At 36.5% G+C, this 17,436-nt stretch overlaps 1 protein-coding gene across 3 annotated transcripts in view; it reads left to right on the top strand.

Annotated features, from left to right (window-relative positions):
- The window catches only part of NPHP1 (nephrocystin 1), a 62,523-nt gene that overhangs the window by 19,412 nt on the left and 25,675 nt on the right, over positions 1-17,436 (top strand). For 2 of the 3 annotated variants that reach the window (XM_058534579.1, XM_058534581.1), the window contains exons 7-11: positions 1,149-1,249; positions 1,583-1,625; positions 2,489-2,576; positions 4,185-4,279; positions 5,883-6,011. In XM_058534579.1, the coding sequence (XP_058390562.1) occupies positions 1,149-1,249; positions 1,583-1,625; positions 2,489-2,576; positions 4,185-4,279; positions 5,883-6,011 (456 nt within the window). The remainder of the gene's footprint in view (positions 1-1,148; positions 1,250-1,582; positions 1,626-2,488; positions 2,577-4,184; positions 4,280-5,882; positions 6,012-17,436) is intronic. The other variant, XM_058534580.1, reaches the window with a different exon arrangement.

Genomic DNA, 17,436 nt, shown 5'->3' with positions numbered 1-17,436 from the left:
ATTCCTAGATGCTCATTGCTAGTTCAAAGGGTTTACACCTTTATATTTGGATTTAATTTGCCGTTTTGCCTTCTGGAAAAGTTAATGCCTATCTATCCTCCCATCCCCAGCATCTGCGAGTACTTGTATCCCCAGACATTTGCCAGTAATGGCTGTCATCAATCTTTTTGCCAATGTGATAGGCAAAAAAATGCTCGTTATTGTCTTTATTTGCATTCATTGTACTACTAATGAGGTTGAGCATCATATCATATGCTCTATGACCATTTCTATTTCTTCTTTGTAAATTGCCTTTTCCGTTCTTTTGACCATTTTTCAAAGGAATTTTTAAAAATCTTATTGATTTATAAGAGTTTTTATAATATTTTAATAATAAGGATATTAACTCTTAGAAACTTGTGACAGATATTTTCTTTGTTGACTTTCAGCCATGTTTATTTTTTATGTAGCTAATTCTGTCAATGTTTCCATTTAGAATTTTTGGTTTTGGTATCATAATTGGAAAGGGCTTCCCTATCTCAAGATTCTTTTCTTTTTTTTTTTCACTAGGCAATTTTTTTTTTTTTTGTAAGAAAGATCAGCCCTGAGCTAACATCTGTGCTAATCCTCCTCTTTTTGCTGAGGAAGACTGGCTCTAAGCTAACATCTATTGCCAATCCTCCTCCTTTTTTTCCCCAAAGCCCCAGTAGATAGTTGTATGTCATAGTTGCACATCCTTCTAGTTGCTGTATGTGGGATGCGACCTCAGCATGGCGGAAAAAGCGGTGCGTCGGTGCGCTCCCGGGATCCGAACCCCGGGCCGCCAGTAGGGGGTCGCGCACACTTAACCGCTAAGCCACTGGGCCGGCCCCAAGATTATTTTCTTCTAACGCTTTTGTAGTTCTTTTATTTCTATCTTTACTTCTTTTTTTTGATTTGGATAAATTGCATCTGGAATTCATTTTGATTAAACTTACTCTCTACCTCTGTCCTTATAATTTTTTCAAATAGTGAAGCTATCAACCATGTGTTGAAATCGTTTTCCCACTGATTTTTGATATATTCGTCATAAACTAATTCCTCTCTACACTTGAGTGTTTCTGAAAGTATTTTTGTTGGTTGATTTTTGCATTAGGTAAAAAGCAGTTAATATTTCAATATTTTTTCAGCTTTATAATAAGGAAGGTGGCCAAGAATCAAGTGAAGAAGGCAGTGAAGAAGATGTAGCAGGGGAGGATGAAACAGCAGAGGGAGCGGAAGTTAAACAAAGGTAAAAAGGCTTCAGGGGATGTCAGAGTAGGTGTAGGAAACTTTTTGTTTATTTTTACTATCATAAATAAAGAATTTCTTGAAATGGAGACAACTTACAGTTTGAGAATAGTGCTTTTCGTATTACTCTAGTATTGCTTAAAGACCATTACTACTTTAATTTTGTGATTCTTTTTAGTGCATGATGTTATACTATCTTGGTTTCATCTAGAGACTGTTAGGTTTTCAGAACTTACTGACAATGATATACTTTGTTCTTTGATTACTGAAGTTCTCTAACTGAGTGAGTAGGCATGACCTGTCTGTGCACTCACCTTGCTGTTTTGTCTCCCAGAAGCGATTCTCACTGGAGTGCTGTCCAAAAAGCTATCTCAGAGGTTTGTATCTCCTGTCTTGTTAATGATGTCTCGTTTTATTACCTAATAGTTCTGAAAGAGTTCAGATTCAAAGCAAGATGGAGACTTTGGAAGATAGCATTGGATCTTAAACAGGGTACAGGGCATGGAATATACAGAGCATAGAACATATATTTCTGGTTTAGTAAGCCTGTGTTCCAAGTAACATCTCTCATTAGGTCTTTTCTATGAGAAGAGTAGCTCTGAGGGCTTGGAAAGTGATTTCTGCCTGAATTTTCTATCATTTGGGTAAAGACTGATGTTAAATTTCAGTTAATATGAAAAACTCCAAAAAGCTCAAAAAAGTAAGGAATTATCCATAATGCTATCGTTTAAAGAATTACCTAACAAAATGAAAATCCACTCCCCCCGTAAGTAATCACCATTAACATTTTAGGCAAGTATCCTTTCTGACCTTTTACCCTACTTATCACTTACACGGACATGCTCTTGCGTGTGTGTGTGTGCACACATATACGAAAAAGCCATGAATTCTCCAGCGCATTATCAGTTGATGATGTTGACTCGTCTTTGTTACATGGAAGTCCATTGTGGACAGGGCAGGAGTCGGGACGTTTGATGAGGGATGTCCAGGGAGCAGATGGTTTGGAGCACAGGGCTCTGCCCACTGGGCACTGCGTGGGGCTTAGGTCCTTAGGAGAGGCCAGGATTCAGTGATGGCATCCTCTCAGGAGTTTGGGGTTAAATTGCTGTATGCTTCCACTAAAGTCTGTTCATTTGTGTTTTCCCTTTTTGGATGGTAGTTGCTATAGTGATAAAGTATTGTAGAGACAAGGAAACATGAATGAAAACGAGCAGATCAATTTTGTTTTTACTGTCTTCAGCAGATAAGCACTGTTGATGTGTTAACCACGATGGGAGCTATTCCTGCAGGGTTCAGGCCTTCCACACTCTTCCAGCTTCTGGAGGAAGGTAACAGGTGTCTGTCAGCCACCCACACTTTTAGTTAGGCAGTCAAAGTTTACGTCTAATTTTCTGTCACTGCTGAAACAAGTTGTCTTTTTAGATGTTGAATCCCACATCTCTTTGGCGCTCATCCTTTCCTTCATCTTTCCTGTGACGGTGGAGAAACGATTCCTGATCCCAGCAGAGGTCCATCTGTTTACCTGTGCTCTGGGTTATAGCTCCTTTCCTTTATTTCAAAGACATGACTCTTAATCATTGGTCCTTTCCTGTATCTTCACCCCGCCCCTGCCTTCCCCCCACTGGCTCATTCCCTCATCAGTAGTACTAGCATGCCTAATACCTCCCACCTTTAGGAACTAGCCCCTCCAACCCTATCCCGTTCTAGCCGAGGCCTCCCCTTCTTTGCTTTTCTTCACACCAAGACTTTTCCAAAGAGTTATCTCCATTAGCCATTGCTGTTTCTTATTCATTCCTGGATTTCCCTGTATTTGGAAATGTTTGTATTTAAGCTCATTTTAAAGAGGAATAATGTCGGGGGAAAGCTTTCCTCTACATACCCCGAGTTGGTGTGTTATCTGTGGAAGGGCTGCTTTGAGGTTGCCTCTGCTGGGAACACTCTTCTCAGCCTTCCCTGAATGCCTAGCTCCTTCTCATCCTTTGGGTCTCAGAGTACATTCCACCTTCCCGGAGATGCCTTCCTGAGTAATTCATGTAGGTTCCCCCTACTCCCATCCACTTGAGCACCCTTTATAGGTCTAAGTCAGCTTATAATTATTTTATTTATTCTTTTGTCTACCTATTTTTTTAAATTGTTTCCCCTACTCAACTGTAAGCTAGGGCAGGGGCCATTTTTCTCTGATTCACATTTGTATTTCCATCTCCTAATACCTGACACAGTGTAGGAACTCAAAAATGATTTCTTGAATAAATAAATGACTTTGTAATCAGTATTCATTGTGACTAAAGTATGGAAAATGCTTTTGTGTTAAGAAGTGAAATTAATGATTAAAAATTTTTTCTAAAATCTCTAAAAAGCGTTTACAGATTTTCCACATTTTACAAAAATATTTGAATGGATCATCTTCATCATGGGGCTATTTATTGGCCTGTCTTTAAGATATTTCTTAAAGCTGCTTTAAGAGCAGCTCTTGTGTGCTGCTATCTTTGTGTTTTCTGCTGTTGTTTTTATGCATAAGTCTCTATTGGTACATCTGTCTTAGAAAGCAAGTTCCTAGGGGCCAGCCTGGTGACGTGAGCAGTTAACTGCGCGCACTCCGCTGCGGCTGCCTGGGGTTCGCCGGTTCGGATCCCGGCCGAGCACCGACGCACTGCTTGGTGGGCGATGCAGCATCCCATATAAAGTAGAGGAAGATGGGCACAGATGTTAGCCCATGGCCAGTCTTCCTCAGCGAAAAAAAAAGAGGAGGATTAGCAGATGTTAGCACAGGGCTGATCTCACAAAAAAAAAAAAAAAAAAAAAGAAAGCAAGTTCCTAGTAAGCAGCTTGGCATTTTGGATGCCTGTTTTCTAAGTTTGTACTATAACATCATGGATTTTGGATTTGAATTTCATTCCTTTCTTTGTAAGAAAATAAAAGAAACATTATTTTTGCAGGGAATCAATTTCAAGCAAGTTACTTCTTACAACCAGAGCTCACTCCTTCACAGCTGGCCTTCAGAGATCTAATGTGGGATGCTAAAATGGGCACTGTAAGTGTGGTTACTATCAGTAAAATGATAATGTTTCCAGATTTTGTCATGGTTGCAAGTATACAAATAATATCTACATTGATGAATGCGTTATAGAAAACGAAAAAATATTGTTTCTGTATTGTAATTTTGAAACAGTGATAGTTTCATAGCTAAGACAAAGCTTGGGTTTGTTACCTTATCTTGTTTCTCTTCTCCATTGCTATCTTCTCCCATTGTTACGAAAGAATTAATACTAGGTATCTATCTTAATCATTTTTGCCTCAATTTCTTCATTTGTAAAAAGGGAATAATAATAATAATAATAAATAATAATACTTCCGACATAGGGTTATTGTGAGAATTATATTATATGCGTAAAGGGCTTAGAACAGTGCCTGGCACATGATGATTACTCAGTAAATGTTAGCCGCTATCATTAGTAGTAGTAAATTATTTTAATTAAGTAGGAATGAGGAAGTTGGCAATACTTTATGATTATAATCTTTTGGCGAACACTTAGAGTCAAGGATTCCTGGTATCCCCAGTATTTGAAGTAGGAAATACTCTTGCTACTTAATTCTACTCTCCTCCTTTTTGGCAGATATAAACCACAGTGGAGCACATCACTCCCCTTCCTATTTACCTTCTGCTTTTCTCCCTTCCTCCCCCAGAGTCTCAAGGGAAGAAGAAGAGGACCCAGTGTGGTCAGGTTTTGTGGCAAGGGGTGGTGCAGAATTTTAGTGTCCTTTTTCCTCTCAACCTAAGCATTGCCTAGAACCTTCTTAGTATTAAGTTTCTTTTATTGCAAGTCAATGAAGATGTTGTATTTGGTCTGTTTGGTGTACTAATACTTGAATAAATGGCGTTTAATATTATGAACTTGTACCCAGATAACTAAATATTCAGCTCTCATTTCTTAAATTGAAAAGATAACAAGCTGTTAGATCCTGTGTTATTTTTTCCATGATATGAGTTATTTAAATGGAAAGGCTTATGACCAGAAAGCAGATGTTAAGAATTGAAGATGTTCTTAAATAGGAAACCAGAATGCCAATTTATTTATTGACATTCTGAACTATACCTGTGAAGTAGAATTGAATAATCACATCCAGTGGGCAGTGCATTCTGTCTGTCAAAACGTCTGTGTAAGAAGCCGAAGGACAATGTAGATAAATGCTCATATTAAATTAAGACAAGGAGGAGCTAGCTGGGTAATATTAATGCCCGGTGTCGTTGGTTATATGCTCTAGTGACTTTCTGTACTTAGCCACATTATGTAAGAATGAACCATAAGAATGAACCTGGAATACAGTGATTCCATAGTCAGGTCATGCATTTTACCTGATTGTACTGACTGTTCTTTTCATTACAGTTTTTAGGTGTTCACCTAAAAAATGCAAATGTTTCTAATATGAATATTTATGAAAAATTTAACTGAAGTTTTGACTTGAATTGAACAGACTATTGAAACTTCTCTTATGCGTATATGTTTGTGTGTAAAGTTTTTCCTTTTGTTCTTTTTTATTCTATCTACATTTTAAGTACAAAAGATGCTTTGAAAACGAATTTGTCTCATAAGTCAAAAAAGTAAGCCTTTTTTTATAATTAATTTTTCTCTCAGATTAGGTCAAGACCAAGTCGCGTTTCATTGATTCTGACCCTCTGGAGCTGTAAAATGATTCCTTTTCCGGGAACGAGCGTCCAGGTTCTCAGCAGACACGTACGCCTCTGTCTATTTGATGGTAATAAGGTGAGCTTACTGAGGAGTTAAATCAATTCACACCAGGATGGAAAACATTTTGTTAATTCCACATATTAAGCATGTACTGCACAGGGTCTGTCTGTCTCTTTCTCTCTCTCTCTGTATATATGTGTGTGTGTGTGTGTGTATGAGTATATGCATATGTATATGTATATATATAAAATAATATTTGGTAGAGTGCACACCACATGGGTTCTGAGGACACAGGCTTAACTCCTGGCTCTTCCAGATGCTGAGTGTGTGAAGTTGGTACATCACAGTTAACTCCTCTGAGCCTTATATTGTTCACCTACAGAAGGGCACTGATGCCTGTCTTCTAGTATTGTATACAATTCAGGTCTTAAGAGTACAGAGTATTGCATTTTTGACAAACGTACACACCTCAATAGCCAACATCCCAGTCAAGATATGGAGCATTACTATCACTTTACAGTGTTTCCTTGTGTCCTTTTTCATTCTATTCTTCCCTGATTCCTAAGAGAATATTTTTTACCCAGTACCAAACAGAGAATTTGAAAGACTCTTAAAAATTAATTGATTTATTTGTGAGATACAGCTTAAACAGTGCTTCGATGGAAATTTATAGCTTTAATTGAATATACTGGACAAAAAGAAAGTCTTAAAATCAGTGATCTAAGCTCCAACTCAAGAAACTGGAAAAGAGTGAGTTAAACCCAAAGAAAGTAGAATGGTGGAAATAATAAAGATAAGAGTAGAAATTAATGAAATAGAAAATAAAACAAAATCAAAACAGACAAGAGTTTATTCTTTGAAAAGATTAATAAAATTGAGAGATGCCTAGTAAGACTGATCAAGAAATTTTAAAAAGAGAGAAAGAAACAAATGATCAGTATCTGACATGAAAATGTAGACCTCACCACAGATCTCGCAGACATTAAAGGGAGAACAAGGGAATATTAGAAACAACTTTATGCCAATAAATTTGACAACTTAGATAAATAGATAAATTCCTTGAAAACTATAGTTTACTGAAACTGACACAAGAAGAAATACAAAATTTGAATAACCTCTGTCAAAGAAATTGAAACTGTAATTAAAAATCTCCCCATAAAGAAAACTCCAGGCACAGATGGGCTTCACTGGTGAATTCCTCCAAACATTTAAGGAAGAAATAATACCAATAGTATACAAACTCTTCCAAAGAATAGATAAGAAGAAATGCTTCCCAGCTCATTTCATAAAGCCAGGAAAAACATGATACCAAAATATGGCAAGACATTACAAGAAAGAAAAAGTACAAGACCAGTATCCCTCATGAATATCGAAATTAAAATCCTAAACAAAATATTAGCAAATTGAATCTAGCAATATATAAAAAGGGCAACATATCATGACTATTTGGGGTTTATTCCAGGAATTCAAATGTACACCCGTGTGTAACCAACATTTAACATTTGAAAATAGATCATTGTAATTTGCCATATTAACAAAATTAAACAAGAAAAATTATGTGATCATCTCATAGATGTAGAAAAAAGCGTTTGACAAATTTCAACACCCATGCATGATTTTTAAAAAATTCTCACCAAACTAGGAACAGAAGGGAACTTCAAATTGGTAAAGGACAACAAGAGAAAACTAAAGCTAGCATCATCATACTTAATGGTGAAATACTGAACACTTTTCCCCTAAGATCAGGAACAAGTCAAGGATGTCCAAGAAATAAAAGGGTAACTCGTTTTTTTTTAATGGGCAAAAGACTTGAACAGGCACTTAAAAAGATATGAAAAACCAAATAGGCTTATAAAAAGATACTCAACATATAATAAGTCATTGGGGAAATGCAAATTAAAATCACAGTGAGAGAGAGCCAACTATATGCTATGTACAAGAAACTACCTTAAATATAATAATGTAGGCAGGTTAAAAGTAGAAGGATGGAAAAAGAGAATACCATTCAAAAGATATTAATATCAGATAAAGTAGACATCAGAACAAGGAAAATTACCAGGGATAAAGAGGGAAATTACGTAATGATAAAAGGGACAATTCATGTCTTCACGAAGACGTAACAATCCTAAATGTGTACATACCTAACATCAAAATACATGAGGTAAAAACTGATAGAACTGAAAGGAGAAATGAGCAAAGCCACAATTATAATCGGAGACTTGAACACTTCTATCTCAGTAATCTGTAGAACAAGTAGACAGAAAATTAGTGAGGATATGAAAGAACTGAATAACACCATCAACAAACTGGATCTAATTCACATTTGTACAACACGTCACCCCAAAATAGTAAAATACACATTCTTTTAAGTGCATATGGAACATTCACCAAGATAGATGGTCCTGAACAGATTGAAAAGAATTGAAATCATACAATGTATGGTCTTTGATCGCATGGAATTGAATTAGAAATCAGTAACAGAAAGATAATTGGAAAAATCCATAAACACTTGGAAATTAAACAACAGATTTCTAAATAATCAATGGGTTAAGAGGAAATCTCAAGGGAAATTAGAAAATATTTTGAATTGAACAAAAAATGAAAATGTAACATAGAATTTATAGGATGTTAGCTAAAGCATTGCTTAGAGGGAAATTTTTAGCACTAGAAAGGAATTTTCAAATCAATAGTCTAACCTCCTGAGGAGGTGATGCTTGAGTTGAGATCTGAGGGGTGAATAGGCCTTAACAAGGTGAAGAGAAAAGGGAAGTGTGTACCTGCCCAAGGAACAGTACAGGCAAAGGTCTTGGTGGGAAAGGACTTGAGAAGTAGGAGGCCAGAGTGGTGAGTGGAGAGAGCAAGAGAAGTGTAGGTGGGATGAAATGGGAGATGTCAGGAAGGAATACAGTGTAAGGCTTCGTAAGCCATGATGTAGGAGAGTTTTGCTTTATTCTAAAAACAGGAGAGTCGTTGGAGGAAGTGACATGATTTAGATTTATGTTTTGGGAAGATCTCTGGCTCCTCTCTGGAAATGGATTAGAGGGGGGCCAGAAGGGACCTGAGTAGACCATTTGGGGGCTGTGTCACAGTGTGTTGCCCAAAGGGCAGCAATTGTCACTTTCAAGAAAAAATCGAGCCAGCTTGCCTAGGATTAACCCTGGCTCCACCAGCTAGGTGTGAGACACAGACCAAATTGCTTGACCTTGCTCTCTCTCACTTTCCTTGTCTGGTACACATCTCTTAGGGTCGATGTGAGCCTTAAATGAGTTAATATAAGTAAAGCACTTGGAACAATACGTAGAACATAGTAAGTGTGACTAGATGAGAGATGATGATAACTTAGATTAGGGAAGTGGAGGTGGAGATGAGAGCTAAGGCTAGTGGGATATTTAAGAGGTAAAAACCAACCCGAGGGGGCTGGCCCAGTGGTGTAGCGGTTAAGTTCGTGTGCTCCGCTTTGGCGGCCTGGGGATGGCAGGTTCGGATCCTGGGCGTGGACCTACGCACTGCTTATTAAAGCCATGCTGTGGCGGCATCCCATATAAAGTAGAGGAAGATGGATGTGGATATTAGCCCAGGGCCAATCTTCCTCAGCAAAAAAAAGGAGGAGAACTGGCAACCGATGTTAGCTCAAGGCTAATCTTCCTCAAAAAAACCCCACAAAAAACCAACACAATTTGGTGATAGTTTGGATATGGAGAGTGAGGGAGAGTCCGGTGTCAAGCATGACACTAGGTCTCTGAGTTCCACATCTGGAGGGATGGTGGTGACATTCAGTGAGACAGGGAACACTGATAGCGGATCAGGTTTGGAGGAGTTTGTGGGTCTAGCTTTGTTCATGCTAAGTATACTTCTAACTCCCAGCGTGAGGAAAGTGCCTTTCTTTCATCTGAACTGGGAGTAAATAAGTGAACTTGGGGTCTTATAGTGACCCTCCTTCACTTCTACGCACTGCACAAAGCCACTGCCATAAATGAGCCAGTAGGTGTCATCAGTGACCAAGAAACGGTGAATTGCCTTCATTTACTTAGATCTGATTTGATACTTCTTGCTGTACCTCTCCCTATTCTCATATATGAGAACATAAAACAAAGATTGGAATTTTATTTTAAATAACATATCAAAATAATAGAAGTTATTTTATATAAAAATAATAGAAGTTAATTTATGAAACTAATTTATGTCAAATTTTCAAATTGAGAAAGAGTATGGAGATTCCTCAAAAAATTAAGAACAACACTACCATATGATCCAGCTATTCCACTTCTGTATATTTATCTGAAGAACATGAAAACGTGAATTTGAAAAGATATATGCACCCCCATGTTCATTGCAGAATTATTTACAATAGCCAAGATATGGAAACACCCTAAGTGTCCACTGAGGCATGAATGGATAAAGAAGATGTGCGGTATATATACAATGGAGTACTACTCAGTCATAAAAAAGAATGAAATCTTTCCATTTGCGACAACATGGACGGACCTTGAGGGTCTTATACTAAGTGAAATAAGTCAGATGGAGAAAGAAAAATGATTTCACTGTGAAATCTAAAAAAATCAAAGCAAATGAACAAACGAAATAAAACAAAAACAAACTCATAGATAGAGAGAACAGTTTAGTGGTTACCAGAGGTGAAGAGGGTTGGGTCAGGAGGGTCAACTGTGTGGTGATGGATGGTAACTAGACTTGTGGTGGTGATCACTTTATAGTGTGGACAGATGTCGAATTATAATACTGTACACCTGGAACTTATATAATAAAAAAAATAAAGGAGAGCCTTCCTCTCCTAAAAAAAGAAGACAGACGGGTTAATGATATAATGGTATACCATCCACAAGATAGACCAGGCAAACACCAAACATAATTAAACTTGTGTAAGCTGTGTTAGTATCAGAAACAGTAGATTTCAAATAAGGAGTCTTACCAGAAATAAGGAGGGTCATTTCATAATGATGAAAGCAGCAGAGTATAGTGATTATAGGCAACAATAGTGTATTATATACTTCAAAATTGCTAAGAGACTAGATCTTAAATGTTCTCATCACAAAAAAGAAATGATAATTATGTGACATGATAGAGGTGTGAGCTAAAGTTACGGTGGTCAACATAGGGCAGTATGGAAATGTATCAGATCAACCTGTTGTACACCTTAGACTCATACAATGTTATATGTAAATTATATCTCAATAAAAAATCAATCAGGAAAAAAATTTTTCAAATTAAGGAGTTCTAGAACATATTTAATACTTACCCAAGTACTCATGCTATTTACTTAAGAATACTTCTTTAATAAATCTAAGCCTAGTTAAAAATAAAAAGTGTTATTATTAAAACTAATTAATGAGATGCCACTTCCAATAATGTCTGAGGAAGTTCCTCTGGGAACAACTTGCCCAGTGATGACACCTATAAATTTTGGGTAATATACAAAAACTACCTGAAGGCACTGAAAAGCGTCCAAAAGCAGGCAGATACCAGAAGAGAGTCTTAAATCTTTAGCCAGCTGTGTTTTTTTCTCTTTATTCCCTTTCTTTTTCATTCCTCTGTTTTCTTTTTCCTGCCTTCCTGTGTGTTACTTGAACCTTTTTTAGAATTCCATTCTGAATTATCTGTGGTGTTGTTGTTGAGTGGATCTCTTTGTATAGGTTTTTTAGTGGTTGCTCTAGGTATTATTTTATGCTAACCTAATTTACCGCAGTCTACTAGTGTCAACATTCCGGTTTGAATGACCTATAGAAACCTTACCTCCCTTTAGTTCTCTTGACCCTCCCTCCTTTATAATATAATTGTCGTAAATATTTCTTCTGCATACATCGAGGACCACGTCACACAGTATTATAATTTTGCTTCAACTATCAAGCATAATTTAGAAAACTCATGAGAAAAATCTATTGTATTACCTGTATTTTTACTTTTTCTCTTGTTCTTCCTTCCTTCCTGATGTTATAAGATCCTTTCTTTTATCATTTCCTTTCTGTTTAGAGAATTTCCTTTAACCATTCTTTTAGGGTAGGTCTGCTGGCCACAAATTCTCTTAGTTTCTCTTTACCTGAGACCCTCTCTGTTTTCTCTTCATTCCTAAAGGATATTTTCACTAGATATAGAATTCTGGGTTGGCGATTCTTTTCTTTCGTACTTGAAAAATATCGTGCCACTTCCTTCTGGCCTCTGTGGTACCTGATGAGAAATCCACTGTCATTGGAACTGGTTTTCCCCTAGCAGTACGTCTAGGTGTTGTTTCTGTCTCACTGCTTTGAAGATATTTGTGTTTAGTTTTTAGAAGTTTATGGTGTACTTTGTCATGGATTTCTTGGGCTTATCCTGTTTGGGGTTTGCTTGGCTTCTTAAACTGTGGCTTTATGTCTTTTGCCATATGTGAGGATTTTTCAGTCATTATCTTTGAGAATACTTTTCCAGCTCCAAACTCTCCTCTCCTCTGGGACTCTGGTGACATGAATGTTAGCTCTTTTGTTATAATCCCACAGGTTCCTAAGACTCTGTTCATTTTTTCCCATCTATTTTGTCTCAGTTGTTCAGATTGCATAATTTCTATTTTCCTATCTTCAAGTTCACTGATTCTTTTTTCTCTTTTCTATTCTGTGGCTGAGTCTATCCCCTATGTGTGTTTTTTTTATCTTGGTTATTGTATTTCTCAGTTCTAAAATTTCCATTGAGTTCTTCTTTATATCTTTCATTTCTTTGTTGAGATTTCCTTATTTCCTTCTTGAGACTTTGTATTTCTTTGTATATTTTAAATTTGTTTCAAGCATGTTGGTAGTCACTTACTGAAGCATTTTTAGATGGCTACTTTAAAATGCTTGTCAGATAATTCCAACATCTGTGTCATCTCAGTGTTGGTGTCTGTTGATTGTCTTTTCTCATTCAAATTGAGATTTTCCTGGTTCTTGGTATAATGAGAGATTTTTTTTATTGTATCTTGGACATTTTGGGTGTTGAAAGTCTCTGGATCTTATTTAAACTTCTGTTTTAGCAGGACTCTGACACCGTGCTGGATGCCACCTCACTACTGCCAGGTGAGAATGGAAGTCCAGGTTTCCCACTTGGCCTCTGTTCACAACCCTGGGGGAAGGTGTGCCTCCTCACTTTTGGGCCCTGGTGGAAGTTCAGGCTCCTGGCTAGGCCTCCTTGACAGCACTCACTGTGTCATAAGTCAGGACCTGTGACCCCTAGACAGTCCACTTTCCTCTCTCCACTCTGGACATTATGTATAAGATAAAAATAAGGTTTGTGAATTTCATTATATTAAATTTTACATCAAAAAAAGAACCATGGGCCCTGCCCAGTGGTGCAAGCAGTTAAGTGCACGCGCTTCGCTGTGGCGGCCCGGGGTTTGCTGGTTCAGATCCCGGGTGCGCACCGACGCGCTGCTTGGCAAGCCATGCTGTGGCGGCGTCCCATATAAGGTGGAGGAAGATGCGCACGGATGTTAGCCCAGGGCTAGTCTTCCTCAGCAGAAAAAGAGGAAGATTAGCAGATGTTAGCACAGGGCTGGTCTCCTCACACACAAAAAAAAGAACCATGAACAAATAATGAACTCCAGTTAACGATATGCATGCTAACATATTTAGGGAAAAGCTTACTAATGTTTGCAAGTTGGCAGTGCATCAAAAAATAAGGTGAATTGATGGGTGGATAGATGATATCTGTGATAAAGCAGGTGTAGTAACATGTCAGTGGTAGAATCTAGATGTTGAGCATATGGGAGTTCACTGTAAGGTTCTTTTAACTTGTCTGGTATGTTTGACACGTTTCATGATTAACCACTGTTGTATGTTTCACTCTTTTAAAAATTAATTGAAAATCCTTAAGAACTCATTAAGAAATAGTACATCCTTTTCATATATATATATTTTTATATTTTATAATATTTCCTTTTATATATATATATTTCTACCCCAATCTGATTTTTATTGGAATTAGCAATATTTTTAAAATTATGAACTATTTCAAATACCCAGAAATGTGTAGAGAAGCATAACAGATACCCATGGCCTTATCACCTAGTTCTATTGAAGCCTCTCAGTTTGCAATATGTACTTCTGACTTTTTCAAAAATAAAAAATAAGTACTTGGCTAAGTTCTCTGTAAACCTAAAATTTTTCTAAAAAAAATAAAGTCTATTAATTTAAAAATAAGTGCTGCAAATATGATTGAAATCCCCAGTGTACCCTTCCTCCTCCCCGTTTCTTTCCTCCCTCCATATGGGTAACCACTATCCTAAACTTTGTTTTATTAATTTTATATAGCCTAATTTTTAATATTCTCATGCTTTATAAAATGATATCTTATGCTTGTATCCTTCTGCAACTTTCTTTTTCCCCTCAACATTATGTTTTTGAGATTTATCCAAGTTGACAGATTTTGTTCTTGATCATTCTTTTTAACTGTTGAATGATATTCCATTATATGGATATACCACAATGTATTTATCCATTATTCTGTTGAGGAACATTTTTACTGTTACAGACTTTCTTTTTTTTTTTTGGGTGAGGAAGATTAGCCCTGAGCTAATGTCTGTTACCAATCCTCCTCTTTTTGCTGAGGAAGATTGGCCCTGGGCCAACATCTGTGCCCATCTGCCTCTACTTTATATGTAGGATGCCTGCCACAGCATGGCTTGATAAGTGGTGCATCGGTTTGTGCCTGGGATCTGAACCTGTTAACCCCAGGCCGCTGAAGCAGAGTGTGTGAACTTAACCACGACACCACTGGGCCAGCCCCTGTTATAGGCTTTCAATGAACATCCTTGTACATGTTTGTGTACATGTGAGACAAGTCTTCAGAATATATACTTGGGAGTAGACTGCTGGATGGTGGAGAGTGCACATCTTCTACTGTTCTAGATAATGCCAAATTACTCTCCTAAGGGCTTCTTCCAGTTTATACTGCCACTAGCGGTGTGTGACAGTCCCCATTTCTCCACATCCTAACTAACGCGTGGTATTATCTTGCCAATATTTTGGGTATGAAATGGAATCTCGTTGTGGTTTTGGTTTTCATTTCTCTGATTACTAATAGGTTTTTGAATATGTTTTCATATGTTGATCAGCCAATTAGATTCCCTCCATCATGAATTGTACTTCATATCTTTTGCTCATTTTTCTTTTGGATTTTTATAGATTTAAAATTTTTAGTTAGGTTTTCAAATTTCATGTAATTTAATATAACAATATTACATTACATATATAATTGATTTGTAATTCTGGATAAATACTGGAAATTTTGTTGGTTATTTGTTTTCCAAACATCTCCAAGTCTGTGGGTTGTCTTTTAAGTTTGTTTATGCTGACTTTCAAAGAACAGAAGTTTTAAAGTAGTTAGGTGTATCAGTCTTTTCATTTATGGTTTATGATTTTTGTGTCTTGTGTAAAAAATCCTTCCCTATGTCAGAATCATAAAGATATTCTCATATATTCTTCTAAATATTTCTCTCCACTTGGTATTGAATCTACCTTGAATTTATTTCTGTGTGTTCTGTAAAGAAGAGATTTAATTTTTTCTATTTATTCCCATTTTTATTTCTCTTCCATTCCTATTTATAGCAATTGTCCCAATTACATTTATTGAAGAATTTGTCCTTTCCCCATGACTTGCAAGATGGCTCTTTCGTGAAACAAGTGTTCATCTGTGTGTGGGTCTGGTTCTGGTCTCTGTTCTGATCAGTTGGTGTATTTGTCTTTCACTGGACCAATACTACAGTCTTCATCACTATGGCTTTGTAACGTGGTACATCCCCTCAGTTTGCTTTCTATATAAATTATTCTTAACTAATCTAGATCCTTTGCTTTTCCATATGAATTTTAGCATCTGCTTGTTAAATTACATGATGAACTATGTTGGGATTTTTAGGAGAATTGCATTGAATTTATAGATTAATTTTAGTAGGATCTTTACAATATTAAGTCTTGTAGCCCTTAAACATATGGCATGATCTTTCCATTTATTATGATCTTCATTTTTATTTTATCATAATGTTTCATAATTTTCTCCATAAATGTCTTGCATACATTTTGTTACATTTAAACCTAAATACCTTGTTTTTATTGTTACTTTTAGATAAATGTACAGCCATATTTATTGCAAATTAAATCATTGTCCAGCACTCAAATAACAGTAGCCACTAGCTGAATGGCTATTTAAATTTAGGTAATTTATTATTTAAATGAAATTTAAAATAATTTTAAATTAATATCAATTGAAGACAACTAAAATTAAATAAAATTTAAAATTTAGTTCCTCAATGTCATTAACTACATTTCAAATGCTCAATAGCCATATGTGGTTAATGGCTAGCCACCCTATTGGATAGCACACACAGAACATACCATCATCACAGAAAGTTTTAATGGAGTTCTCTTGCATAGCACTGGGTCATTCCATCAAAAGAATAGTATTGAATAACACATTTGATATTATGACTTTAAAATGTAGTAAAACGTGAAGTCACCTTGGTAATAGATTAACATGGTTATTTCTAATCTGATCTTGTCTTTTCATTTAAAAATCAAATTTTTATCATGAAACTTCAAACATTCACAGAAGTAGAGAGAATAGTATAATTATCAAGATTTTGCTGAACTGGCTAATCTATCCCCAGTGTTTTCCTTCAGTTTTTATAAAAATGTTGTAGTGAAAACTTGTGACATTTCATTTTATTTCTGCGTATGTGCATCTACATTTATACATGTATAAAAAATATCAACATTTTCTTACATAGCCACTTTTCTTATATAACCACCATTATCACACCCTGAAATACTAAGAATCATTCCATATTTTCATCTAATACCCAGTCCATATTCAGATTTCTCTATTCTTTCAAAAATTTCTTTTTGTAGTTGTGTTGTTTGAGTCAGGATCCATACAAGGTCCACACACTGCATTTGGTTGTCATGTATCTTAAGTCTCTTTTAATCTGGCAGTCCCCCTTCTCTCACCTTTTTTGTGCCATTGACTTGTTGAAGAAACTGGACCCATTGTCATGTAGAATGTCTCACGTTCTGGAGTAGCACTGTCAATAGACCTTTCTGTGATAATGGAAACGTTCTGTCTGTGCTGTCCAGTGTGGCGACCACTAACCCCATGGAGCTGTTGAGCACTTGGAACATGGCTGGTATGCCTGAGGAACTAAATTTTTAATTTAATTTGATTTTAAGTGATTTGAAGTTAAATAGCTGCATGTGGCCCGTGACTACTGTCTTGGATAGCACGTTTCTGGGGGATTTGTCTGTTCACTCCCTCGTGTTGTCATTTAACTCGCTTCTCCATCTGCCCTCTCCCCGTTCCGTTACTTCCTAAAAATCAGCTACTTTTGGTGGCTTTGATAATTGGAATCTTTTTCTTCTCATATTTTCTAATTGGTTACGATTGATGTATAGAAAGCTATTGTTATTTGCAAGTTGATCTGCTATCCTGAAACTTTACTCAAATCGCTTATTATTTCTACTACTTTAAAAAAATAGTATTATTTAGACAT

This window comes from Diceros bicornis, chromosome 40, assembly GCF_020826845.1.
Source record: "Diceros bicornis minor isolate mBicDic1 chromosome 40, mDicBic1.mat.cur, whole genome shotgun sequence".
In the NCBI taxonomy this organism is placed as follows: Eukaryota; Metazoa; Chordata; class Mammalia; order Perissodactyla; family Rhinocerotidae; genus Diceros; species Diceros bicornis.
Note: the sequence above shows the minus strand (reverse complement) of the source record. Positions and strands in the feature narration are given on the sequence as shown.